At 53.9% G+C, this 24,916-nt stretch overlaps 2 protein-coding genes across 9 annotated transcripts; both read left to right on the top strand.

The window, feature by feature from the left end:
• The first annotated feature begins 490 nt into the window (after positions 1-490).
• DCTN3 (dynactin subunit 3) lies at positions 491-5,767 on the top strand. The gene is made up of 7 exons (XM_077346582.1): positions 491-642; positions 1,076-1,160; positions 1,506-1,592; positions 2,070-2,153; positions 3,609-3,667; positions 5,073-5,132; positions 5,332-5,767. Exons 1-7 carry the CDS (start codon positions 547-549, stop codon positions 5,419-5,421), a joined length of 561 nt encoding a protein of 186 aa, XP_077202697.1. The 5' UTR covers positions 491-546; the 3' UTR covers positions 5,422-5,767.
• A 1,913-nt stretch (positions 5,768-7,680) lies between these two features.
• On the top strand, positions 7,681-24,178 carry RPP25L (ribonuclease P/MRP subunit p25 like). 8 transcript variants are annotated; one of them, XM_077346575.1, is made up of 8 exons: positions 7,681-7,856; positions 9,922-10,403; positions 11,476-13,159; positions 15,297-15,467; positions 16,257-16,427; positions 17,950-18,120; positions 18,819-18,977; positions 22,800-22,937. In XM_077346575.1, the coding sequence occupies exons 2-7, from the start codon at positions 10,121-10,123 to the stop codon at positions 18,949-18,951; spliced, it is 2,613 nt and encodes an 870-aa protein (XP_077202690.1). In that variant the 5' UTR covers positions 7,681-7,856; positions 9,922-10,120; the 3' UTR covers positions 18,952-18,977; positions 22,800-22,937. The 8 variants fall into 8 exon arrangements, with proteins under 8 accessions (XP_077202690.1, XP_077202689.1, XP_077202695.1 ...); XM_077346574.1 differs by lacking the exon at positions 22,800-22,937 and adding an exon at positions 19,110-20,667; XM_077346576.1 differs by lacking the exons at positions 7,681-7,856; positions 22,800-22,937 and adding an exon at positions 19,110-20,666 and having other exon boundaries at positions 10,258-10,403; positions 11,322-13,159.
• The last annotated feature ends 738 nt before the right edge of the window (positions 24,179-24,916 follow it).

The following is a 24,916-nucleotide window of genomic DNA, read 5'->3' as shown; positions in this document are numbered from 1 at the left end:
AGTGACGCCCAGGAGGGGCTGGAGCCAGGGGAGGCCAAGGGCCATAGACTACAGTTCCCATGAGCCCCTGCCAGCATGATGGCAGTAGTCGGTAGTCGACGGACATCTGCAGAGCCTTTGGCATCATCATATTCATAAAGCTCCCCCCCTTGCAAAGCGGCCACTTTCTCCAAAGAAGTGCCAGCTCTGGACAGAAGGTTGCCAACCTCCAGGCATGGCCTGGAGACCTCCCGGATTCCCAATGGATCTCCGGATTCTAAAGGGTGGGATCAGACTCCACCCCCAGGTCGCCCGGGATTCCAAACCCAGCGTTGGCAACCCTGTAATAGCGATCAGCCCCAATTCCGGGAGGTCTCCAGGCCACACCTGGAGGTTGGCAACCAATCAGTACCTCAAAGCGGCCCCCTGTTTCCCCGGCAACGAGCTCCCGAACAACTTCCTGCTTATAGGACGAGAACTTCCGGTCCCTACGCCGCGCCTCCGTCTGCTTCCGCTGCGGCCGTTTTCCCCGCCCCTCCGGCTTCCGGTGGGCGGGGCGTGGCGAAGATGGCGGCGGCGGAGGTGCAGCAGCTGCAGGCGCGCCTGGAGGCCTTGGAGGAGCGCGTCTTCGGGGCGCCGGGAGGGCCGGCGGAGGGCAAGAAGGTGCGGCGGGGAGGCTTGGCCTGGCCTGGCCCCTTCTCCCCGGGAGGGCTCGCCTCGGCCCCCGCGCGCCCCTGGAGGCAGCACAACAACCCCGCGAGGTGGGCTAGGCGCGGCCGGCCCGAGGGAGAGCGGCGCAGAGGGGGGGCCCAGCCCTGCCCCACCTCCGGCTCGTCTCCGCCAGGGGAGGAGCTGCCTGGAGCCCCGCCTGGCGCCCTCTGTAATCTGGAGAGTCAGGTTTAATTCTCCCCTCTTCCACATGAATCCTGCTGGGTGATCTTGGGCCAGCCACAGTTCTCTCACAACTCCCTCCGCCCCATCTATTTCACAAGATTCCTGTTTTGGGGAGGGGAAGAGAAGGCAATTGTAAGCTGCTCCGAGATTCCTAAAGGTAGGGAAAAGCAGGGTATAAACAAGAACTCTTCTTCTTCTTCAGATTGCAGATGGCTTGGTCAAAGTCCAGGTGGCTTTGGGGAACATTGCAAGCAAAAGAGAGAGGGTGAAGATCCTTTACAAAAAAAGTAAGTGCTTTTTAATCCCCCTCCCCCAATAACTGAAAAATATACTAGAGCCGTTGAAATAACAGAAGTGTTAAGACAGGTGGCAAACAAGTCTAGGGCAGGTGTCGTGGCTTGGCATGCAGAACTATAATTTGGCAACCTTGTCAAGAGTAGTAACAGTGATGCCAGAGAAAAGTGTTCAACAACAACAACAACAAAATTTTAACAGTTCCATGGTTGGTCAGATAGATTTCAGGTAGGAGGACTGAGACTCGGGGTTTCTGCCTCATGATCCGCGTTTACTCTCCTGTTGTCACATTCTGAAGTTCCCATTTTTTTCCTCTTATGTTACGCTGACAATTGAAGTTGAAGACGTCATAAAATATTTGGATCCTCAGTACATCGACCGCATGGCTATTCCTGATGCCATGAAACTGCAGTTCATCTTGGCAGGTATTGTCATGCAAGGATAGAAATACTGTGTTGTGTTAACATATTTTTATGCACTGTTTCTTGTGGCCTGATTGAGTAAACAGTGCCTCTCTGGTATCCTGTGCTAAGACTTTGCCCTTTTTGGCACCTTTTCCAAGGCTATAATCTTTATTATGGTGCAGTGACCAGAAATGTACAGAGTAAGGATTGATTGATTGATTGTATTTATATACTTGGGGAAGGCACTGGCAAACCACCCCATATTGAATCTGCCGTGAAAACGCTGGAGGGCGTCACCCAAGGGTCAGGCATGACCCGGTGCTTGCACAGGGGATACCTTTACCTTATTTATATACTACCCTACCCGAAGGCTTAGTATTCCAACTGAGCCACACCATAGATCTATGATACTGGCTGGTTTATTTTCTATACCCCTGTAAGTTGACTGACTCAGCTGCTGTTGCCTCCACTGACCTGCGTCCTTGTGTCCTGATCCAGAAGAACCCTCCATCCTGGCTCAAGCGGCACGTCTGGAGCAGGTGGACAGCCTGAAGCCTTACCTGGACAGTGCACATATCAAAGGTGAGTCACCCTGTCTCCATCCCCGGTACCTGCATTTCAAGGTGTCAGAATGGCTGCTTCTAGCTTGAGGTCGGGATCCATATCTGTTGTACTATTTATGAAGAGAGGTTGACAGGACATGATATTTATGTATATCTGTATGCCCCTTCTTAAACAAGTTGCTTAACAAGTTAAAGTTAAAATTGTGAGTTGCTTCAAGAAGTTTATGCTCCAACAGTTTAGATCAGGGGTAGTAAAACTGCGGCCCTCCAGATGTCCATGGACTACAATTCCCAGGAGCCCCCGGCCAGCGTTTGCTGGCAGGGGGCTCCTGGGAATTGTAGTCCATGGGCATCTGGAGGGCCGCAGTTTGACTACCCCTGGTTTAGATCATTCTAATCCCACACTTGTTTCTTCCTGCATCAAGCCAGTTTGTGTATCCTGGAAAAACAGGGCCATGGCTCTTTCACCAGAGTGCAGTTGTTTGTAATGTTGTGAGGAAACGACTACAGGGATTTCCAGTCCTCCGCACCCTGTCTTGTGCATATGAAGATGTGCCGCACAGATGTGTAACCCATGGCCTGAGACCAGGAGTGCTCCCAAAGGCATATGGAATTTCCAGTCGCTCTGGCTGTGTGTGACATCAGTCGAATGCAGGATCACAGTTCTGTGAGGACAGGCAGTGTGAGGAGGAGCCCATGGCCTTATACAGGAAACACTCTTTGCCTCACCCCTGCCTCTGGCTTCCTGCCTGTTCCCCTGGGCCACCTTCTCTGGCAGCCTTAGTGGGCGGATTTAAACTTAAATGATCACAATTTTAATGATCAGAAGTTTAAATTATCAAATTTTTACACAAAATGTTGTAAATAGCTGGTGTTTATTTACATTGTGTTAACTTTTATCTTACCACTTGCCCTTAACTGACAACTGTGGTCTTTCAGAATTGATTTTAGTGGGGATTTCGTTTTTGGTTGTGGCATTTTGTAAATATCTGTGGCTGGCCTAAGTAACAGTAAAATTGATTGATTGAATAATGACCAAAAGGTCTAAAGTTTGCACATCGTGGTCTTTCTCTTTAAGACTTGACAAACAGTCAGACTTCCTAAACTCACAGAAATTGCATGTTTGAGAGATGGGAGGCAAAGCCTGCTATTCATTAATGGGGTAAACAGTATAGATCAGGGGTAGTCAACCTGTGGTCCTCCAGATGTTCATGGACTACAATTCCCATGAGCAAATGCTGGCAGGGGCTCATGGGAATTGTAGTCTATGGACATCTGGAGGATCACAGGTTGACTACCCCTGGTATAGATCGCTCGTTGATTTTCATTGTGGCTTTGTGTTGTGATAAGACATAAAAATACTCTTGGAGGATGTTTAAAATGGAAAGGAGCCTCCGAACTAGCAGTGAAACCCTCCATAGCGAGAATCTCCCTTGCTGACCAGTGACCTTTGCCCTCCACTCTGGTCTTTCAGCTGCTCCTGACCATGCTGCCAGACTCCAGCGACTGTCTCAGATCCACATCCAGCAGCAGGTAAGCAGGCAGGGGGGTTGGGGGCAGCAGAGAATCTGACTTCCTCCAAGGCGTTTTTGTCTACCTCAGCTTGGGAAGCTGCACATCTGGGGGTGTCGTTCCCACAAAGCCAAGTCCTGGGTTGCTGGTTCTCATGACAAGAGCTCTGTGGTGTGTGCACTAGGAGGACGGTTTGCACACAAAGAGCAGTTCTTGAAAAGTGGGGCTGTCCCGGGCCTTGTGAACTCCCAATTATCAGTTAGGCTCGCCTCTGCCTTTAGTGTAACCGTTCCCTACATCTGTTGAGCGGGGTTGGGGAGAGGGATTTTATTCTGCTGCCTGCATAGTGTATGAGGTTTTAATGTTTTATGGGGTTTTATTGTGGGGGTTGCATTTTGGTATCCGCCACAAGCCAGCAATGGGAGTGGTGAGCTATAAGTCAAATTATAAATAAATATATATTCCTCACCTCTTTTGCTTTCCTTTTGGGAGGGCAACCAGGGGACAGAGCAGGACTTGGGATTTCTGACCACAGGCAAGTCCCTCCTCTTCCCACTTAGGGAAAGGGGGCAAAAAGAGGGTACAACTGCAGGGTGGTCAGCTGGTAAGATGAGTTACCCAAGCCAGTTTAGTGTAGTGCAGGGGTAGTCAAACTGCTGCCCTCCAGATGTCCATGGACTACAATTCCCAGGAGCCCCCTGCCAGCAAATGCTGGCAGGGGGCTCCTGGGAATTGTAGTCCATGGACATCTGGAGGGCTGCAGTTTGACTACCCCTGGTGTAGTGGCTGAGAACTGCAGCTTCTCATCTGGGGAGCCAGGTTTGATTCTCCACTCCTCCGCCACATGCAGCCAGGTGTGTGACCTGAAGCTAGTCACAGTCCTGTCAGAGGTCTCTCAGTCCCCCCTACCTCACAGGGTGTGTTGTAAGGAGAGGAAGGTTAGGCAATTGTAAGCCGCTTTGATATTCCTTTGGGTGGTGAAAAGTAGGGTATAAAAAACAACTATTCTCCTTCTAAATATTCACGCAAGAATCTCTCACACGCTCAGTGGCCTGTACAGATGGAGATTAAGCTCTCACATGCACATCCCAGGCCAGATTAGTTAAGAATTTTTCTGTACCTTCAGGAGTCTCGAAACAGCTTACATTCGCCTATTGCTACCTCTCCCCACAACAGTCGCTTCCTGAGAGAGTTTGGAGAGAACTGTGGCTGGCCTATGGTCACCCAGCTGGCTGCATGTGGAGGAGGAGCGGGGAGTCAGGTTTGAGTGGGGTTCTCCAGATTTGAGTCTGTCCCGGTTAACCCGACACCCTGCTCGCTCTTAATGGTTCTTCCACACACCCCTTTTAAAAGTAAAGCTCCCTAGATTTCTATCAGCAGCCCCAAGATGGGGGGAATGTTTGACAGGGTTCTTCTGGTATTACAGGACCAGTGTGAAGCAGTGACCGAGAGCATCCGGCTACTCCTGGAAGACTACAACAGGATGGTATCCTTTTTTCTCTGCCTTGCCCGTGGGGGGTCAGAGGCAAAGCTGCTTTGGCCGGCACGGCTGGCTCCACTTTCTCCTGTCTGCCACCAGCCGTTTGACGTGGGGCTGGCCTTTGCTTGGAGCCCAACTCTCTGGCGAAGATGTTTCCCCCCCAGTTCGGTCTCCTCTCATTTTCCCCTTAACACATTCTCTCCAGACCCTGCTCCTCTCAAAGCAGTTTGTCCAGTGGGATGAGATGCTGACCCAGATGGAAGCCGCAAAGCAGGTGAAGCCTGTGCCAGAGTGAGGACCGGGGCAGGGCAAGGGATCCTTCTGGGGCGTGTGCGGCTGCCTCAAGCCCTTGCCCAACGCTTCCTGTTTCTGTGAGCTAGAGAAGAGGGCTGAACTGCTTCCTTCCATCAACCGCGGCTCCTCGGACTGACGTGCTTGCAGGCCCCGGCTGGCGGCAACACGACAGGCCTGGTCTTGCCGGTCAGCCTGAACCTTGAAGGAGATGAACAGTAACAGTGGCCAGCACTTCCTTCTCCCCCGTAACACTCCTCCCTGTAACTTATTTTGTCTTCGGCGAGCGGTGCACGATGGCTCGGTTCCGCTGCTGTTTATTGTGGACCACAATAAAAATCTTGTCTCAACGCTTATGTTGTTGTCTCAGCTTTTAGTTCCCTTATAGGCTACTCAGAACGGCAGTTCCAAAGCGATCTGTTCTGCTTTGTGGCCCAGTCTTGTCGCCAGGAATTGGAGCTCACTCCATGCTAGGGTTGTGTGCTTCGGCAAGCACTGAAGCTGGAGGCAGCCAGCACTGCGCCTGCACGTGGGTGACGCCTGGCGCACTGGCGCCTCCCCTCCGTACCATCGTGCTGGCCACCTCGGGCTTCAGTGCTTGCCAAAGCGCACCGGAGCACGCAACCCTACTCCATGCTGCAGGTTCAGGGCGAATCATGGGTCAAAATGTGTGGGGAAATTAATTCAGAGTAGATCTCTCACATGCTGCCTTGTCGTTGACTGTCAAAAGAACACCTTGTGTCCCCTCCGGAAGGTGAGAACTTGGGGGTGACAGGCCAGCCCCTTTGAATGCCTGATTGAACCCTTGGCAGAGATGGGGAAGGTGCAGGGAAAAAGCAGAGGAACCGGGGAGAGGGAACATGTTTTTTTTCTTGAAAAAAATGAATTATGGAATATATTGTTTTTACAATTTTAAATAATATCTGTGGCAAGGTGTTCAGAGAGAGCCAGCTTGGTGTCGTAGTTAAGCTGCTAATCTGGAGAGCCAGGTTTGATTCCCCACTCCTCTATGTACAGCAAGCTGAGTGACCGTGGGCTAGTCTCAGTCGTGATTGAGGGGTTGTCACAGAGCATTTCTCAGCTTTTTCAGCCCCACTTACCTCACAGAGGCAGGGGAAAGGAGTAATTCCATAATTGTGGGTCTGGGGGTCCATTGGAGCCCCTGAACAATCATAGCATCCTAGAACTGGAAAGGGTCATGCAGGCCATCTAGTCCCACCCCCTGCTCAGGATCAGCATGTTTCCGGGATAAGAAATCTGTTCAGCTGCTGCTTGATCACCAGTGAGGGGGGGCTCCCCACCTCCTCAGGCAGCCCCTTCCACTGCTGAACTAGACTCCTAGAATCCTAGAGTGGGAAGGGACCGCAAAGGCCATCTAGTCCCGCCCCCTGCTCAGTACAGGATCAGCCTCAATCATCCAAGAGGATTTGTCCAGCCACTGCTTGAAGATGGCCAGTGAGGGGGAGCTCCCCACCTCCTTAGGCAGCCCCTTCCACTGCTGAACTAGACTCCTAGAATCCTAGAGTGGGAAGGGGCCATGGAGGCCATCTAGTCCCACCCCCTGCTCAGTGCAGGATCAGCCTCCAGCATCCAGGAGAAGGATCTGTCCAGCCACTGCCTTCAAGGACTTTTTCCTTTCTGTCCTGTTGACAAGAGGTCAGTGAAGGGGCATCCCTTGAAGGCTACCTGCAGGAGACTGCTGAAGCCCTGACCCAGAGTGCTGTGGCCTCCTAAAAGACAGCCCTTTTTGTGGCAGCGCCTGAACGCGAGGCTCAGTAAAGCACAAGCATTTTGCAAAGTGCTCAGTCATTTTCACTTCCTTCAGCATGTGATCTAATTCACCTCCTGAGTCAGACAGATCTGTTTTTCTTCAAGAGGCTTTCAGTACATCATTTCTTCTGATGTGGAGCGTAACTGCAGCTCCATGAGCTGCTTCATAACAAGGAATGATCTAAAAGATCTGTGGGTCCTTCTCGACTCCTGTAATTCCTGAAATGTTTCCCTGCAGCCCGGCTGGCGTGGGGGAAGGAGTAGCTCGCCTCCCTCCAACTTAGGCCAGCTCTATCGTGCCTCTTTAGGCTGACAATTCCAGTTCCAGAGCCAACAGGGGCTCACTGGCTTGTGAAATGCCTTTGACTGTAGCGCAGGCCTGCTCTGAAGGGCTCATTCATAAAGTCTTGGCGTGGAGAGGAAATGGGCAGGATGTGGAGGTTCATGGGGAGGGCGGGGGGAGCTTTATCTCTCAAGCAGCCCTGCTGCAGACGGGGCCTCCGAGAGGGAATCCTGGAAGCGGCTGTGCAGTTCCACTTCTGTGTGCGTGCCATTAAAGGTTACATTTGCCTCCCTGGAGGACTTCCAGGAGGCCCTGGGGACTGGCCAAAGGAGTCTGCGGGCCAAGCATCGGGCGCCGTTCTTCCTTCACTGGGGAGGCCGCGAGGGGTAAGCTGCCCTGCCTTTTTTCTTTTTACGCTTCCTCAAGACGGGGATGTGTGGGTGACTCTTCATGGCAGGAGATGCCCGAAGGTTTTGCTCCATTTTTCTCAAGCGCATTGGGGCGGGAGAGGACACAGAAGCCGGCTCCTTAACGCAGGGGGAGGATGGATCTGCAGGGCCCAGGCCCCCACAGCTACGCTTCCACCAAGTGCTGACAATCGTGGCAGAAGCAGGGCCCTTCTGACTCCTGGGGGGGGGCGCAGTCCTGAGGGAAGGGGGCTCCGTCTTGTGAGGCAGGTGCTGTGAGCCCCACAAACTGCCCCGTGGATGCAGAAGAGGAGTACTGGAGCCCACCCTCCAGGTGGTGGCTTGAGATCTCCTGGGATTGCACCTGCTCTCCAGGTGACAGAGATTAGCTCACCAGGAGGACAGGGCTGCTCTGGAGGGTGGGCCTGTTGGAAATCCCTCTCCTCCCCAAACCTGGCTTCCCTCAGGCGCCACCCTCACAATCTGGAGCTGCCAGCCTCAAGGGCAGGGGTTTGGGGCTTAGAGCACTGGCTTGGCACCCAGAACGGGCCAGGCCTCTTTGTCTAGGGTGGCCAACTTTGGGGATATTCCAGGGGATTGGGGGGGAGCCCAGGGAGAGCAGGGCATTTGGGGCTGGACCCCCAGTATCGTGTTTCCATACCTCTCACCTTTCAAAGCAGCCCTTTTCTCCAGGGGAACCGATCTCGGTATTCTGGAGGCCAGTTGCAGTTCCAGAAGATCTCCAGGCCCCACCTGGAGGTTGCAAATCCAAAAAAGAGCCAACGGTTCCTCACAGCAGAAAAATAAAGGAAATCGAATGGCTGTAGAATAAATTCTTCCAAACGAAGTGTTTTTTTCTGAAGTTATTTTATTTCAATAACACGAGTAATCAATACGGGGTCCTGGTCAAAAACCACAGAGGAGCTTCCTCAGTGATGACTCCTGCAAATATAAGATAAAAGTACATAATCTTTATTATTTTTCTTTTTAAAAGTTTTTAATAAACATTTTAAAAGTACATAATCTTAATTACATCATTTTCTGACCAAAGATTTCAGTGCAACAAGATTTGCAATATACTTTAGAATCCTGACGTACCTTGGTACATGGATGGACAGGGGTAGTCAAACTGCGGCCCGCCAGATGTCCATGGACTACAATTCCCAGGAGCCCCTGCCAGCGTTCGCTGGCAGGGGCTCCTGGGATTTGTAGTCCATGGACATCTGGAGGGCCGCAGTTTGACGACCCCTGAAATTTCATAGCATCACTTGGGCAATAATAGCTCACGCCTCATGGGGTCTGTTTTCTGTGAGTCCCCAAATGCAAACCTGAATTGAAGAGTTTACACTCCTACATTCTCAGTGGCACCACAGGTGTTTCCACTCAATGTAACTAAAGAGCTACAAACTAGGCTGGTCTCTTTTATACCTACATAAGAAACAAATTAAATCAAGGTTAAACTTGAAACCCTACAATGAAACAATATCATAGTAAACAATAAGCTGTCATTTCTGTTCCAGTGAACGGAGTTAGCTGCAGCTATCATTAAAGAACCTTGAAGTGATTACATCAGTTCCAAAAAAAAAGTCAAATTTGTTGTTATACAGGTGCGTATTGCATTAGATAGTTAATTTCACAGCAGCCCTTGGCCAATAGCTCAGGTGTTGTGGGGTCTGTCCCTATACTGCCCCAATTACAAACATAAATACAACAGAACGATCTCAGTGTTGTCCCCAGATTTTTTTTTTTTTGCTGTTTCATTCAACATGTGAGCTGAATGCATGTTTCCCCCTAATGGTTTGTCCTAAGGAAAAAAGAGAAAAGGTACAGATCTATAAAGTACATGGGAAATTACAAACGAATCCCTTCCGTTGCAATTATAACAGGAAAAACACTCCTGTTTTATTTCCTCCCCCCCCCCCAACCGAATTAATCATCAGAATCACAAATCTTCCGTTCTCGTTCATTTTCCTTTTAGTGCAAAAAGGCCATCCTGGGTTTCCAGTTAATACTAAACGGAGCGATTGTCTTTTCTCGTAATCAGATCTCCGTGAGTCCGCCTGCCTGCCTGCCTGCCTTCAGCAACCACCCCTCTCTTGGCTGGCCTCCCTTTCTGTCGATCATTAGCTGCCCCTGAGCACTGGTCTGGTTAATAAGTTAAGCCGCCCGAAAGGGAAAGCACCAGCTGGCAGGCTCAGTCCTCGCTGGATCCCGGCCGTGCTGGGCTTCTCGGAGGAGGCAGGATGGAGGAGGAAGGCGAGTCCCTGGAAGCAGCCCTCCTCTTTGCCCTGGATGACCTGCGTGGGGACAACTTCAAGCGCTTCAAGAACCAGCTGTGCTTCCTGAAGGCGGAGGGCAGGGCCCCCATCCCCTGGGGCCAGCTGCGGGAGGCCGACACCGTGGACACCGTGCAACTCATGCTCCACACCTACGGCCAGGAAGGGGCCCGAGACGCGGCCCTCGAGGTCCTGAAGGCCATCGGCCTGCGTGGTTCTGCCTCCAGGCTCCAGAAATGGAAAAGGAACGGTAAGAGGGCTGCCCTTAGGAGCAGGGCGGGCGGAGGGGCAGCCCAGCCGCTCAGCACGGGGCTGCCAACTCCAGGCTGTGAAATTCCTGGAGATTAGGGGGTGGCAACTGGGGACAGCAGAGTTTGGGGATGGACCTCAGAGGGATAGAATGCCAGAAAGGCTGCCCACCCAAGCCGCCAGTTGCTCAAGGGGAGCCTGGAGGGCAGCTGTCATTCAGGGGAGCTCCAGGCCTCGCCTGGAGATTGGCAACACTGCCTCAGCACTCCCAGAGTCACCTGCTTGCCCAAGGGTTGCCAACCGGCCAGAGCTGTAAAGAATGGGCGGTATAAAAATCCAAATAAATAAATAAAAACTTACAGATGGGGCCTGGAGCTGTCTAGGAATCATGCTTGAAAGAGAGGATGGCATTGTACCTGCTGAAGCCCCTTCCCAAACCCCACCCTTTCTGGGCCCCGCCCCCAAATCTCCTGGAATTCCCCGGCCAGTGTTGGGAACTGCCGAGGGTTGCCAGGTTCCAGGTGGGGCCTGGGGATCCCCTGGAATTCTAGCTCATCTCCAGACTACAGAGGCCAGCTCCCCATGAGCAAAGGGCTGTTTTGGGGAGGGGGCTCTATGCTATTGCAGCCACCAAGGCCCCTGTCCACCCCAGGCTCTCACCTGACTATGGCCACGCAATGCCCCCATCCCCCACTGAGGGACCTGGTCACCCTAGTCCTGCCCCATGGGGTGTTCTTCAAGTCTCAATGTTTGTAAAAATTCAGGTTCCCCCCTCAGACCTGAGGAAACAAGAGGCACATTCTAGTCTTAACCATTTTAATCTTTCAAACATTTTCCTGTCCTCACCATGGCAGTATTTGCTTTTGAAAAGCACATTCCAGAGCCCGGTCCAGACTCACACACGCCCTTTCTCTCCTAGCCTAACCTACCTCATAGGGTTGTTGTGGGGATTAAACAGGAGGCGAAGAGCTGAGCTCCGTGGCCAAACCGGTGCTCGCATGCAAAGTTTGCAACTCTGATGCAGGATAATTTTGGAACGCCGGCCAACCCCCTCCTCTGTGTGACTCCACTAGATGGCAGGAAGAAATACAAGCAGCATATCCAGGAAGCCTTTGGGAGCCGGTGGGAACAGCCCATCCACCTGGGCACAACGGTGAGCCTCCGTCAAAGCTACACCGACTTGCTTCTAACCCGGACTGCGTGTCTGCAGGAGAGAGCTCATGAACTGATGGCCATGCGGTGGAAGCACTGGGAGATGGAGGCTCACCCCCAAGGGCTCCTCCAGGTCAGGTTGGAGAGTCTCTTTGATTCGGACGCCCAGCGCCAAAGCCCCCGAACCGTCGTGTTGCTGGGGCCTGCCGGAGGAGGGAAAACCAGCGCCATGTGGAAGCTGATGCTGGACTGGGCGTCCGGCAAGCTCTGGCAGGAAAGGTTTGACTTCGTCTTCTACCTCCCCGGTGGAGCCGTGAGCCGCAACAGGGAACCTTTGAGTGTGGTGGACCTGGTTCTCGGCAGCTGTCCTGCAGGGACGCTCCTCGCAGAGGACGTCTTCGCGAACCAAGACAGCCTCTTGGTCATTGTGGATGGTTTTGAGGAGCTGCAGCACCCGGGTCTCCCGGGCGAGATGCTGAGCAGCGACCTACACAAAAAGCAGGCCCCGGAGGAGCTGGTGAGGGGCCTTCTCGCGAAAAAGCTCCTTCCCAGGAGCCGCCTCATTGTGACCTCAAGACCCACGGCTCTCGGGGCCCTCCGGCCGAGCCTGAGGTCGCCGCAGTTTGTGGAGGTTCTGGGGTTCCGCCCAGCTCAGCGGGAGGAGTATTTCCACCGCTTCTTGGGGAACCAGGAAGAAGCCGCCCAAACCTTGGAAACCGTCCAGAGCAATGAAGCCCTGTCCGGCCTGTGCTTCCTTCCTATGACCTGTGCGATTATCTGCTCCCTGGTCAGAAGGAAGCCACAAAGCCACCTCCTCAAGGAGATTCCAGAGATGGCAACGCTCACCGAAATTCACATGCAGCTCCTCTTTGGTATCCTTGACGGTCACTCTTGGCTGAGCAACCTGGAAGCTCTATGCTCCCTGGCGAGAGACGGGGTGCTGGGCAAGAGGACAGTCTTGGATGAAGCTGCCCTGAAGATGCATGGCCTTGGAGGTCCAGACCTGGAAGCCCTTTCTGCGAGCGGCTGGGTTCTCCATCGAGATGTCTTTGCACCGGACATGTATAAGTTCGCCCACTTAGGCTTCCAGGAGTTTTTGGCCGCCTTACACTTTCTGCTGGAGAAAGACGGCGGCTCCGTCTCCTCCCAGACTGATCTGAACAAAGTCCTGGGCAACCAGAAGGAACATGGCGGTGTCTACTCCATGCTGGTGCGCTTCCTCTTCGGCCTCTCCAACGCCAGGAGGCTGAGTGCCCTGCAGGACACGTGGGGCTGCCAGACCTCCCGGGTGGGCCTCTTGCTGGAATTGTTGAAGTGGGTGGAAGGAGAAGCCAAGCAGAATTCCTTCCGGAAGCCGGAGCGCCTTCTGGAGTTGTGCCACTGCGTCTATGAGGTGGAGGACGTTGAGTTCGCCAAGAGCGTGATGGGACATGTGGCCACGCTGGATCTTCGAGATCAGCTCTCCACCCAGCTGGACTTTGCAGCTCTTTCCTTTTGCCTGCTGGCTGCCGAGGCGTCCCGCCCGCCCTGGCTCTCCGGCTACACGCTGGGAGCTGCAGAAATTGAGCAGCTCATCCCTGGACTGCAGACCTCTTCAGACATCCAGTAAGTACGTGGGGGAGATTCAGGGATTCCTGGAGGTCTTCCATACTAACCAAGGCCACCACTGCATGGCTTCTGGATCGGATGGGAAGGGGCTTGCCTGAGCTATCCAGGTTGGGTAAGGGGCCTTCACTCCTGTGGCTTCAATAAAGACCCTAAAGGCAAATGGCTCAGTTATACCGCAAGCCAGAGTCCACTTCCCTCAGGGATCCAGCTGCTACTTGTAACACTGAGGTATAGTGGTGAGAGCCTTAGACTGGGATCCAGGAGAGCTAGGTTTGAATCTGCCATGAGATCGGCCAGTGAGGGGGAGCTCCCCACCTCCTGAGGCAGCCCCTTCCACGGCTGAACTAGACTCCTAGAATCCTAGAGTGGGAAGGGGCCATGGAGGCCATCTAGTCCCACCCCCTGCTCAGTGCAGGATCAGCCTCAAGCACCCAGGAGAAGGATCTGTCCAGCCGCTGCTTGAAGACGGCCAGTGAGGGGGAGCTCCCCACCTCCTTAGGCAGCACCTTCCACTGCTGAACTAGACTCCTGGAATCCTAGAGTGGGAAGGGGCCATGGAGGCCATCTAGTCCCACCCCCTGCTCAGTGCAGGATCAGCCTCAAGCACCCAGGAGAAGGATCTGTCCAGCCTCTGCTTGAAGACGGCCAGTGAGGGGGAGCTCCCCACCTCCTTAGGCAGCCCATTCCCCTACTGAACTAGACTCCTAGAATCCTAGAGTGGGAAGGGGCCATGCAGGCCATCCAGTCCCACCCGCTGCTCAGTGCAGGATCTGCCTCAAGCATCTAGGAGAAGGATCTGTCCAGCCCCTGCTTGAAGACGGCCAGTGAGGGGGAGCTCCCCACCTCCTGAGGCAGCCCCTTCCACTGCTGAACTAGACTCCTAGAATCCTAGAGTGGGAAGGGGCCATCCAGGCCATCTAGTCCCACCCCCTGCTCAGTGCAGGATCAGCCTCCAGCATCCAGGAGAAGGATCTGTCCAGCCCCTGCTTGAAGACAGCCAGTGAGGGGGAGCTTCCCACCTCCTGAAGCAGCCCCTTCCCCTACTGAACTAGACTCCTAGAATCCTAGAGTGGGAAGGGGCCATGCAGGCCATCCAGTCCCACCCGCTGTTCAGTGCAGGATCTGCCTCAAGCATCCAGGAAAAGGATCTGTCCAGCCGCTACTTGAAGACGGCCAGTGAGGGGGAGCTCCCCACCTCCTTAGGCAGCCCCTTCCACTGCTGAACTAGACTCCTAGAATCCTAGAGTGGGAAGGGGCCATGCAGACCATCTAGTCCCACCCCCTGCTCAGTGCAGGATCAGCCTCAAGCACCCAGGAGAAGGATCTGTCCAGCCTCTGCTTGGAGACCGCCAGTGAGGGGGAGCTTCCCACCTCCTGAGGAAGCCCATTCCACTACAGGAAGAGAGGAGCAATTAGGGTTCCCCTTGAAGGGAAAGGCAAAGTATGAAACAAGTGAAGTCAGTAAAGAAATTACCCCTTCACATTATCATAGAATCATACTCTGCTCTGGTTTGGCCTCACTTGGAGTCCTGTGTTCAGTTTTGGGCACCCAGTTGAAGAGGGATGTTGACAAACTGGAGCGTGTCCAGAGGAGGACAACAAAGATGGTGAGGGGTTTGGAGACCAAGACATATGAGGAAAGGTTGGGGGAGCTTGGTCTGTTTAGCCTGGCGAGGAGACGGCTGAGAGGGGATCTGGTAACCATCTTCAAGTATTTAAAAGGATGCCATGCAGAGGATGGAGCAGAGCTGTTCTCTCTTGCCCCAGAGGGACAGACCAGAACCAATGGAACAAAATTAATTCAAAAGAAATTCTGTCTCAACATCCGGAAGAAGTTCCTGACAGTCAGAGCGGTTTCTCAGTGGAACAGGCTTCCTCGGGAGGTGGTGGGTTCTCTGGAGATTTTTAACCAGAGGCTGGAGAGCCATCTGACGGAGAGGCTGATTCTGGGAAGGCTCAAGGGGGTGGCAGGTGACAGTGGAGGAGCGAGAGGGTTGTGAGTGTCCTGCATAGTGCAGGGGGTTGGACTAGATGACGCATGATTCTATAGAGTTGGAAGGGCCCTCCAGGGTCATCTAGTCCAACTCCCTGCACTGTGCAGGACACTCACAACTATGCTATTTCTACTGTACAGGCTGAATCGCTGTGAACTATCCACTGCCACGTGTGAAGCTCTCACCCAGGCTCTGGAGACCAACCGTGGCCTGAGCAGTCTGGACCTGGGTGAAAATCCTTTGTGTGACTCGGGCGTGATCCATTTGTGTGACAGACTGATCAGTTCCAGCAGTCCGCTCCAGAGGCTCCGGTAAGTGGTTGGTGGTTTCGATATGAGACAAGGACTGAAGCCTGTCCAGGCATGTAGTGCAAAGAAACACCCGGCCCAGGGGTCCCCAACGTGCTGCCAAGCCCTGCCCTCTGCTGCTGATGTCACTCCTGGCATGTACTGGAGGTGGTGTGATTACATTGGTGATGCATTCTTTAGCACATGTGAAAGTGCTCAAGACCAACTCATGACAAACCCAGGTCTATGGAGGTTACAAAGGAAGACTCCTAGAGTGGGAAGGGGCCATCAAGGCCATCTAGTCCCATCCTCTGCTCAGGGCAGGGTCAGCCTCCAGCACCCAAGAGATGGTCCAAGGTGGTTTGCCTGTGCCTGCCTGGACTTCCTCGATGGTCTCCCATCCAAATGCTAACCAGGGTGACCCTTTTTTTGTTTTCTGGGGGGGGGGGTTACCTAGAGGCTTGAGGCAGGTTACCATACAGTCAAAAGCACACAATCCAAGTTTATGAAACTACAATAAAACCTCAGTTATTGCTTCCCATTAAATGGATTCTTTAAAATACATCAATACGACACAGGAACAAATGGCCGGTCTACAGCTGTTTGCCCCCATATTAGTGCCAGAGCTTAACTGGAGAGGGAGTCAGAGACACCTCGTGGTTCGCTTCCTAGATACAGCCGGGAAACGATCCTGCTTAGCTTCCGAGATTTGGCAAGATTAGGTCGGCCTTGGCTGACCTGGCCGTTCCCAGTTCCCTCCTGGCAGCTGTTTTCTCCCAACGCCAGCCCTAACCTGTTCCTGGTCTTCCACAGGCTGAATTCTTGCAAACTTACAGCTGCTGCATGCGAGGCCCTTTCACGGGTCCTGGCATCTAACCGGAGCCTGGCAGAGCTGGACCTGGCAGAGAATCATCTGGGGGACTTGGGAGTCCGGCAACTGTGTGAGGGGCTGAAGCATCCACAGTCCAGGCTGCAAAGACTCACGTACGTGGCTTGCTTGTGCCTGGCTCCCGGGGGCTGCAGGGAGGGTGGAGAGGGTTAAGGGCATCCCGCTGGATTTATGTGCCCGTGTGCTCTCAGACGTCACAGTCTGGCTCAGAGTGTTGACTTGCTCTGCAGATCTCATGCAGGCATCCCCAACAGCAGACCCATGGATGCCAGGGCCCCGCTGGCATTTTCCTGGTGCTTCCCAAATGTTTTTCAGAAAACAGGGGTGGCCAAGGGGTGCTTTTGCCAGCAAGGCTTCTGATTGGCCACTGGGGATTTCGGGGGGAGGTGGTGAAAAGAGCCCTCCAGTCACAGCTGACTTAGGGGAACCCTCCCAGGCTTCCCAGTCAAGCACTGAAGAGGTGGTCGGCCATTGCCTGCTGCTGCTGAGCAACCCTCAAGATATTGGGTGGTCTCCCATCCCACGACTAACCTGTTTAGCTTCCAAGCTCTGGTGAGATCCAACCCGCTGGTCAAAATACCCTCCTAGGTAGATCTGTATTATTACCCCAAGCAGCACATGGTGGGGCTGAGGCAGAGAGGGGGGCTGTCCAGCTAAGCAGTGGTCCTCAACCTTCCTAATGCTGCAGCTCTTTAATGCAGTTCCTCATGTTGTGGGGACCCCCAATCATAAAATGATGCAAGGGTTCTTTCTCAGAAATTAAACCAAAACTGACCCATGGCGTGAAGATCCATTGTTCATGACTGCATTTAAATTGTTTTTTTCCCCCCGGGGTTTCTCAGTTCAGTTCTGCCTCTTGTCCCACCATGCCCATCTCGCTCTTTTCTGCTGCTCCAGACAGACGAACGCTCTTGCTCGTTCTACCCTGCAAGGCTGTTGTGTGGATGAAATGGAAGAGGAGCGATGTCGGCCACTTTGGGACCCCCTTGGAGTGAAGGGCTGCTTGCCCTGCCACGACCCCCTGTGAAAGGGTCATTCGACCCCCAAAGGGGTCCCAACCCCTAGGGTGAGAACCACTGAGCTAAGGGCCCTTCTGTCTTGGGTCTTCATGGCTCACAGGCTCCTTACCTGCCTCCCTCCAAGGGGCCCAGGCTGCAGACATGAGATGACCCGGGATGACCCGTCTCCTTGTTCTCTTGGGCAGCAGAAAAGAGCCAGAGTCCAGGAGCAGCTTCAAGACTGACCAGATTTGAGGCAGGGCAGGAGTCCCTTTCTGGAGTCACGTCTTCAGGGCACCGCCTCCCAAAAGCTCCTCCCCTGCCCCAAATTGTGTCTGTCCTTAACGTGCTCCCGGACGCCGGCTCTTTTCTCCTGCTGCAGACAGACTCGCATGGCTGCTGATAATGATGCACCTGCATGGGAGGCAATTTAGCGGCACGGAGTAGAAATCCGTCAACCTGGTGATATCAGAAGGACTCACATTCTAGCTGTAGCTGGAGAAGTGAGCAAGTGACTTCCCGAAGCTCATCTGCCCTGCCACAGATTCGCTGCTGCTGGACTCTGGCTCTTTTTCTCCTGCTCCAGACAGACTCTCAGGGTGACCCATCTCTTTGGCAGGCTGCACTCTTGCGGGCTCACAGCCGCTGCATGCGAGGACGTGGCTTCGGTCGTGGAAACCAGCGAGACCCTGATGGAGCTGGGCCTGGGGGAGAACCGGCTGGGGGATGAGGGCGTCAGCCAGCTGAGCGTGGCGCTGAAGAGGCCGAGCTGCAGGCTCCAGAGACTGGCGTGAGTGTCTGCATCGGGTGTCGCTTGGAGTGGTCAGCCCTGTGAGGCAGGAGGCTGAAGAAGAAGAGCTGGTTCTTACATGCCACTATTCTCTCCCCAAAGGAAAATCAAAGCTGTTTCCAATCACCTGCCCTTCCTCTCCCCACAATTCTGACATAGCCTGGTGGGCGCAGTGACAAAATGGCGGTCTCAGGAGGCGGAGTCAGCAATAAAATGATTGCCATAGCTTGGTTAAGAGAGTGGCCTCTAACCAGGTTTGGGGAACCAGGTTTGATCCCCGACTCCTCAGCATGCAGCCAGCTGAGTGAACTTGGGCCAGCCATAGTTCTCGTAGAGCTGCTCTTGCACAGCAGTTCTCTTAGAGTTCTCTCAGCCTCACCTACCTCACAGGGTACAAAAAAAACCCCATTGGACCCATTGACTACTCCCTGGAGTCTTCTGGCTCTCTGGAAACTGTGATCCTCCTTTTCTCCCCAATCTCTGCCTTGGGAGTTTCTCCCAAAGGACTCACCCAATAGAGGACCTTGCATAATTCCTGGCAGAGCTCAATTCCTGGCAGTGGCTCAAGTAGCAGCCAGCCCAGCCCCCGTCCACACACACACACACACACACACACACACACACACACACACACGGCACTTGGAAGTTGTTGACCGTCCCCTTCCTGCTTTTGCTGTGTCTCTCTTTCCTCTTTCCAGGCTGACAATGAACTTTTTCAGTCGAGCCACCAAGAAGAAGCTGCAGGCGGCTTGTGCCGCACACCCTCAGCTCCGCCTGGTCTCCTTCTACCCACCGGGCTTCCTGACTTTCCCAGGGGAAGGAGACTCCTAGGTGGCACTAGCAGGGACGGCTTGCAGGTAAGGGACAGCTTGGGCAGCTTCTGAGCCCCTCCCAGAAGAAGAAAAAAAGCTGCGGTTTTTATACCCCACTTTTCTTTACCAGTCTGCAAGCGGTTTACAATCCACCTTCGCTTCCTCTCCCCACAACAGACGCCCTGCAAGGATGGTGGGACTGAGAGCTCTGAGAGAACTGTGAGAACAGCTGTAAGAGAACTGAGCCTGGCCCAAAGTCATCCATATGGCTGCATGCGAAACAGCGGGGAATCAAACCCAGTTCTCCTTATTAGAAGCCTTTGTTCTTTAAGCACTACCCCACACCAGAAGCACGAAGAAGGCTGCTGCTTGTTCCGTGAAGCATCACGTGAGAACTGTGTTCGGCTTTGGTAGGGAAGTGATAAGCTGAGAGGAGTCTGATGCAGGGCTTGGAGACCATGGCCTATGAGAAGAGGCAGAAGGACCTGGGAATCTCTGGGATGGAAAAAACATGCTGTCCCCAAAATGGATGTCATGCAAAGCACAGGGTGGACTAGGGTTGTGAGTGCCCTGCACAGTGCAGGGGGTTGGACTAGATGACCCATGAGGTCCCTTCCAACTCTATGATTCTATGATTCTCTGACTAGTGGATACAGACTCTGTCAGATGATGTTTCTGTTGGCAGAATGTGAATGTGAAAAGGCATTGTGCAGCACCAGCAGTTTCAAGAATGCCTGGCAAATAACATGGTAAGGAGGACAGAGAGAGTCCCAGCTGTCTAACTGGCTAGCTGTTGTGGAGGGAAAGAGAGCAGGAAGTGTGCTCAGAGGAGCAGGAAGTCTCCAACTAAGCCAATCACGACTCAGGAGATTCAAGTGACCACCTTTCAGATACTACAAGATAGGCAGCCTGTCTCCTCTCAACCTCCTCTCCTCCAGGCTGAATGCACTCATGTCTCTCAGCCTTTCCTGCTAGGACTTACTTGGGCCCCAGGAGGCCCTGGATCATCCTTCTCACTCTCCTCTGCCCCCTCTCCATTTTGTCCACCTCCTTTTTGACCCCACAGTACTCCAGGTGAGGTCTGACCAGTGTGGGTTTGTAAGTACTGTAAATTAAAGATAAAATTGTTAATGCGCAGAGATTATTGATATATTGGGGTGAATTGGTCAGCTTTATCACTGATCACAGGAGATCAAGTCCTTGAATACATGGGGCAGATCCTTGGTCCCTCAAAGGACTCTCCAGGGTCTCCGCCAGAGAAAGGTCTTTCCATCCCCTCCTGCTTGATCCTTTGAACTGGGGGTGCCCAGGACTACACCTGAGACCTTCTGCCTGTCAGGCCAAGGCTCTTCCACTGAGTCAGAGCCCATCCAGGTCACTATTGTCTACTCTGACCAGCAGAGCTCATGCAGAGGAAGGTCTCCCACATCACCTGCTGCTTTTAATCAGATAGACCAGGGGACGAGCTTGGCCCCGTCTCCCTGAGGCTCAGCTCTGACACAAGACTGTTTCCTCCCCTCTTCTGGAGGGCGAATCAGATGGGGAACAGAGAGAGAGAGAGCTGCAAGATTAGCTGGGATGACCTGGCACCTGGGCTGCAGGCTGGGAAATGCCTGGCCATTTGGGGGTGGCGCCCAGGGAAGGGCTCAGAGGACCCCAAGGGGCCAGAGTCCAACGCAGCCATTTTCTCCAGGGGGTCAGATCTGTCGCCTGGACATGAGCCCCCGGCCCCACCTGGAGGCTGGCATCCCTAGAGGGGTGGGGGGATTAGGGTTGCTGGATCCAGGTTGGAAACCCCTGGGGGTTGGGGTGGAGCCTGGGTGGACTGGGACCCCAGTGGGGTACAGCGCCCTAAAGCCACCCAAATGCACCCTTTTTCTCCCGGGGAGCTGGTCCCTGGGGCTGGGTAGAGCTGCGGTTGCAGGGGAGGCCATCCCCGACCCTCAGGCGCAATGCACGGGGCAATGATACTCGTGCGAAGGCTCAGCCACGTGTACGCGGCACAATCCAGTTTTCAGCGGGGCAAAAACTTCTCTTCGCAGGGCAGCGCCCCCTGCAGGCGGCCCAGATGCCGTCCCACGCGGGGAAGGGCGAGGGGGCGGGGCCTAAGCCGACCTGCGCCAATCCGATACGGAGGAGCCGGGCGGCCCGCCTTGCCTGTGCGCACGCGCCTCCCCTGACCCGGCCGGCTCCCTTCTGCGCGCATGCGTGGGGGCGTCCGCTTCCCGGAGAGCGCATGCGCGGCGCCATCTTGGTGCCTGTGTGGAGGGTCGGGGCGGCCGGTGAGTGGGGGGCGAGCGGGGGGAAGGGCCGGGGGTCTCCCGCCACCCTACAGCGCGGGCGGGGAGGGGGGGAGCGGGGCGCAGCCTCTGGGCACGTGCAGAGTCCCTACGTGGCATGCAGAGTGGAGGGGGGGGGCTTCGCGCAGGGTGGCCAACTCCAGCCGGGAGACTGCGGGAGATTGGAGGGGGGGGGGGTTGTGGCAGGGGAGGCCGGAGGCGCCGTTTCCCTCCGAGGAAGCCGGTTTCTGTAGCCCGGCCAGGCCTCTGGGCGCCCTCCAGGCCCCGCCGGGAGGGTGGCAACACTGCTTCGGCGGGCTGGAAAGGCCCCGGGGGGCTACGAGGCCCGGCTGCCATATTTGGATCGCCCATATTTGCTCAGAGGGGAGACCCTACAATAACCCTGCGCCTTTATAAAAATGCTGCACACCAATATGTTCTGTTAGGTGTGGCTGCAACATGGATGCAAATATAGGGCTTCCGTCTTTGGGTTGGCGGCAGAATGGAGAAGGAGGAAACAGCTGCATTTGCGTGCATGCTGCAGGGGGTGCTCCTCGTGTGGAGGGACACCCCCCCCCTCCTCTCCAGCTCTCCTGGTTTTGATGCAGCCTTTCAAGATGGGTGCTGCTAAAACACAAGAGAAGAGGGGCTGGGGCTGATGTTTTGGTAGGCCTTTCTCTCTGCACACTAGTGATGCTCTAGTGGTTATGGGCATCTTACATCAGCACGGGTGGATTTGAGTCTGTGTGCTTCAGAATGAGTTATTGCCTATTATAATCACAGAATCATAGAGTTGGAAGGGGCCGTACAGGCCATCTAGTCCAACCCCCTGCCCAACGCAGGATCAGCCCTAAGCATCCTAAAGCAGGATCTATTTCTAGATCAGGGGTAGTCAAACTGCGGCCCTCCAGATGTCCACGGACTACAATTCCCACGAGCCCCTGCCAGCGAACGCAGGACATCTGGAGGGCTGCAGTTTGACTACCCCTGTTCTAGATCCTGCATGTATGGGTGTGGTTGTTAGCCAGTATTCCACATAAGAACCTCAGAACAGCCCTGCTGGATCATCCCAGTGGTCCATCTAGCCCCAGCATCCTGTCTCACACAGTGGCTAGCTGGTTCTTTTGGAGGGCCAACAACAGGGCAGGAAGGCCGAGGCTTTCATAAGCGCCACTGAATATGGAGGCTGGATTTTGCGAGAACAAGGACACTGACAGAGACAATCACAGAGGTCTATATATGGGGGGGGGGAATAGCTTAAGTGGGAGAAATAGTTCCCATAGAGCAGGCTTTTGATCTAAAAGGTACGAATCTAGGAGACACCCAGTCTAATTTCTTTGCCATTCCTGGCAGTGAATTTCCAACCCCTCTGTGCAAACCGACCGTGGGATGGAGGAGGGGGGAAAGTACAGAAAAACGAAAGGGACATGGAGGTTGGGGGGGGGTGAAGGACCCCCAGGTCTGTTGAACCTCTTAACACTCCCGAGAAGATTGGGAGGCCGAACATGGCAGTAATATTTGTAGAGGCATCTGGAATTAATCTGCTGGACGTAGTCAACAACTGTGCTCTCTCTCTCCTTGGCCACAGTGTGAATTATGGAGAACTACCAGAAGGCCAAAACCGTGGAGAAGCCCTCCCCCCTCCCGTTCAGCAACCTGCCTGAGGACATCATTGAGATGAAAGTGAAGGACGGCAGCAAAATCCGGAACCTGGTGGGCTACGCCATCGGCAAAATGGAGCTGGATTCGGTGCGGCAGGTCCTCTTCAGCGGCACCGGCAAAGCCATCAGCAAGACCATCACCTGCGTGGAGATCATGAAGCGGCGGCTCCGGAGCCTGCATCAGATCACCAAGGTGTTCTTCCGGCAGACGGAGGAGATCTGGGAGCCCCTCGTGCCCGAGGCGGGCCTGGATCCTTTGACTGTCAAGCGGAATGTCCCGGCCATCTGCATTCTGCTGAGCAAAGACCCCCTGGACACGCAGGAGCCGGGATATCAGGCGCCTGGCTCTTTCGATGCCTTCTGGGCGGAGGCGATGAACTCTGAGTCCCAGGGCCAGGCGAAGAGGAAGCAGGGCGGGAGCAGAGGGGCGGGCCGTGCGGGGAAGCAGCTTCGCTCCGTTGGGCGGGAGGAGGCCAACAAAAAACCCTGACATCAGGACTGCTTGTGGAGCTGAGGGATGCCTGTGGGCTCCGGATCCCAAACACCGTATGTTGGAAAAGCTAGAGAAGAGGTACAGTTAAGGCCGAGGGCAGTCACATCAGGCAAAAGGCAGGAGGCGTTTCCAACTCAGCCGACTGAATCTTGTTCTGTAGATTTCCTTATTTGAAAAAATTATTTCAAAGGGAACAGTCAAGACAGATTTTGTGTCCGGTGTGTTCTGGGCCGGTATGCTAGACTGTCAAATGAACACTCAGCAAATCTGGATGGGACTTTCATATCCGTTTTGCCACTGGCCATGCAAGGATCCTACCATGAAGAAGTGATTTGTGGGACACAGATTCCTAGGATCCAGTAGAATGACAGAGAAGTACAGATTTCTGCAATAGAAATGTTTCTGCTCCTCTGTCCTCCGTTGTTAAGAAAGCAGCTCTGGAGACAATTGGATTTTTCTTGACGGAGAGTCTCGCCCTTTACTGTGTCTAAATCTTGTGCATATGAAGAAGCTCAAGGCAGATGTGAACCACAACTGGCTCTTGATGGACTCCTTACATCTGGGGGCCCAAAAGACTCCCCTAACATTTCTTGTTTTCAACTAAGAAACTGATTTCTCAGAAAGGGTCTTTCCTGAAAGGGCCGGGTTGCCAACTGGATAGATTTCTTATTGCTCAAATGGGTTGTGCCTTTGGGTGTGCTTGTGGGGGTGGGGGGAACCCCCAAAAGTTTAAGAACAGGCTTGGAGTGCTTGTCTGTTATTATCTTTCAAGTCCTAAAACTGTATTTTGGTTAATAAAGCCAGTTTTTCCCATGCATGGCTTACTGATTAGCCCGCAGAAGCTAGCAACCCACAAGTTGTCATCCAAAAACCCCACAAAAGCCTTCAGTGCTAAAATGCATAATTCCCCCCCCCCCTCTAAGCTGGGGAGTTGCTCCAGAGAGAACTGGGGGCTGTCTCCAGTGGAGGTGACCTTTTGACCTTCATGCACTTTTCTGGGCTTAGGCCAAGTTCTTCCTTGGTGCTCACCAGGTGTTTCTGAAAGTTAGGTGGGGTCAGGTCTGCCCAGCAAAGCTTTGATCCGGTTGGCTGTGCAGATTATAATACTATTCCTACAACGTCATCTTCCCAGCACAGTGTGGGTTTCGCTGTCTTTTCCCCCAGGGTATTTTCAGTGATGGGAGGGAAGGTGGCATTTTATAGCCTGATCTCGTTGGATCTCGGAAGCTCAGCAGGGGTCAGATTCGCTAGAAGAGCACCAAGGAAGGCTCTGCAGGGGCAGGCAATGGCCAACCCCCTCTGCTTCGCCCTTGCCTTGAAATTCCCTTGCTGGGATCACCATAAGTGAGCCACCTGTAAGGTAGGTTAGGATGAGGGGGTGGGACTGGCCCAAGGACACCTGACAAGCTTTAAAACATCAGAAGAGCCCTGCTGGATCTGACCAGTGGTGCATCTTGCCCAGCATCCCGACTCACACAGTGGGTGGCATGTTCCTGTGGAGGGCCCACAAGAGGCCAAGGCCTTCATAAGAACCTAAGAAGAGCCCTTCTG

Source organism: Paroedura picta, chromosome 7, assembly GCF_049243985.1.
Source record: "Paroedura picta isolate Pp20150507F chromosome 7, Ppicta_v3.0, whole genome shotgun sequence".
Classification (NCBI taxonomy): Eukaryota; Metazoa; Chordata; class Lepidosauria; order Squamata; family Gekkonidae; genus Paroedura; species Paroedura picta.
Note: the sequence above shows the minus strand (reverse complement) of the source record. Positions and strands in the feature narration are given on the sequence as shown.

Bases quoted from the DNA above. Each gene is read 5' to 3' on its own strand.
- DCTN3 (XM_077346582.1), top strand. From the start codon at position 547: ATGGCGGCGGCGGAGGTGCAGCAGCTGCAGGCGCGCCTGGAGGCCTTG. The intron at 3,668-5,072 runs GTAAGCAGGCAG...CTGGTATTACAG, and splicing joins AGATCCACATCCAGCAGCAG to GACCAGTGTGAAGCAGTGAC. The intron at 5,133-5,331 runs GTATCCTTTTTT...CATTCTCTCCAG, and splicing joins TGGAAGACTACAACAGGATG to ACCCTGCTCCTCTCAAAGCA.
- RPP25L (XM_077346575.1), top strand. From the start codon at position 10,121: ATGGAGGAGGAAGGCGAGTCCCTGGAAGCAGCCCTCCTCTTTGCCCTG. The intron at 13,160-15,296 runs GTAAGTACGTGG...TCTACTGTACAG, and splicing joins CAGACCTCTTCAGACATCCA to GCTGAATCGCTGTGAACTAT. The intron at 18,121-18,818 runs GTGAGTGTCTGC...TCCTCTTTCCAG, and splicing joins TGCAGGCTCCAGAGACTGGC to GCTGACAATGAACTTTTTCA.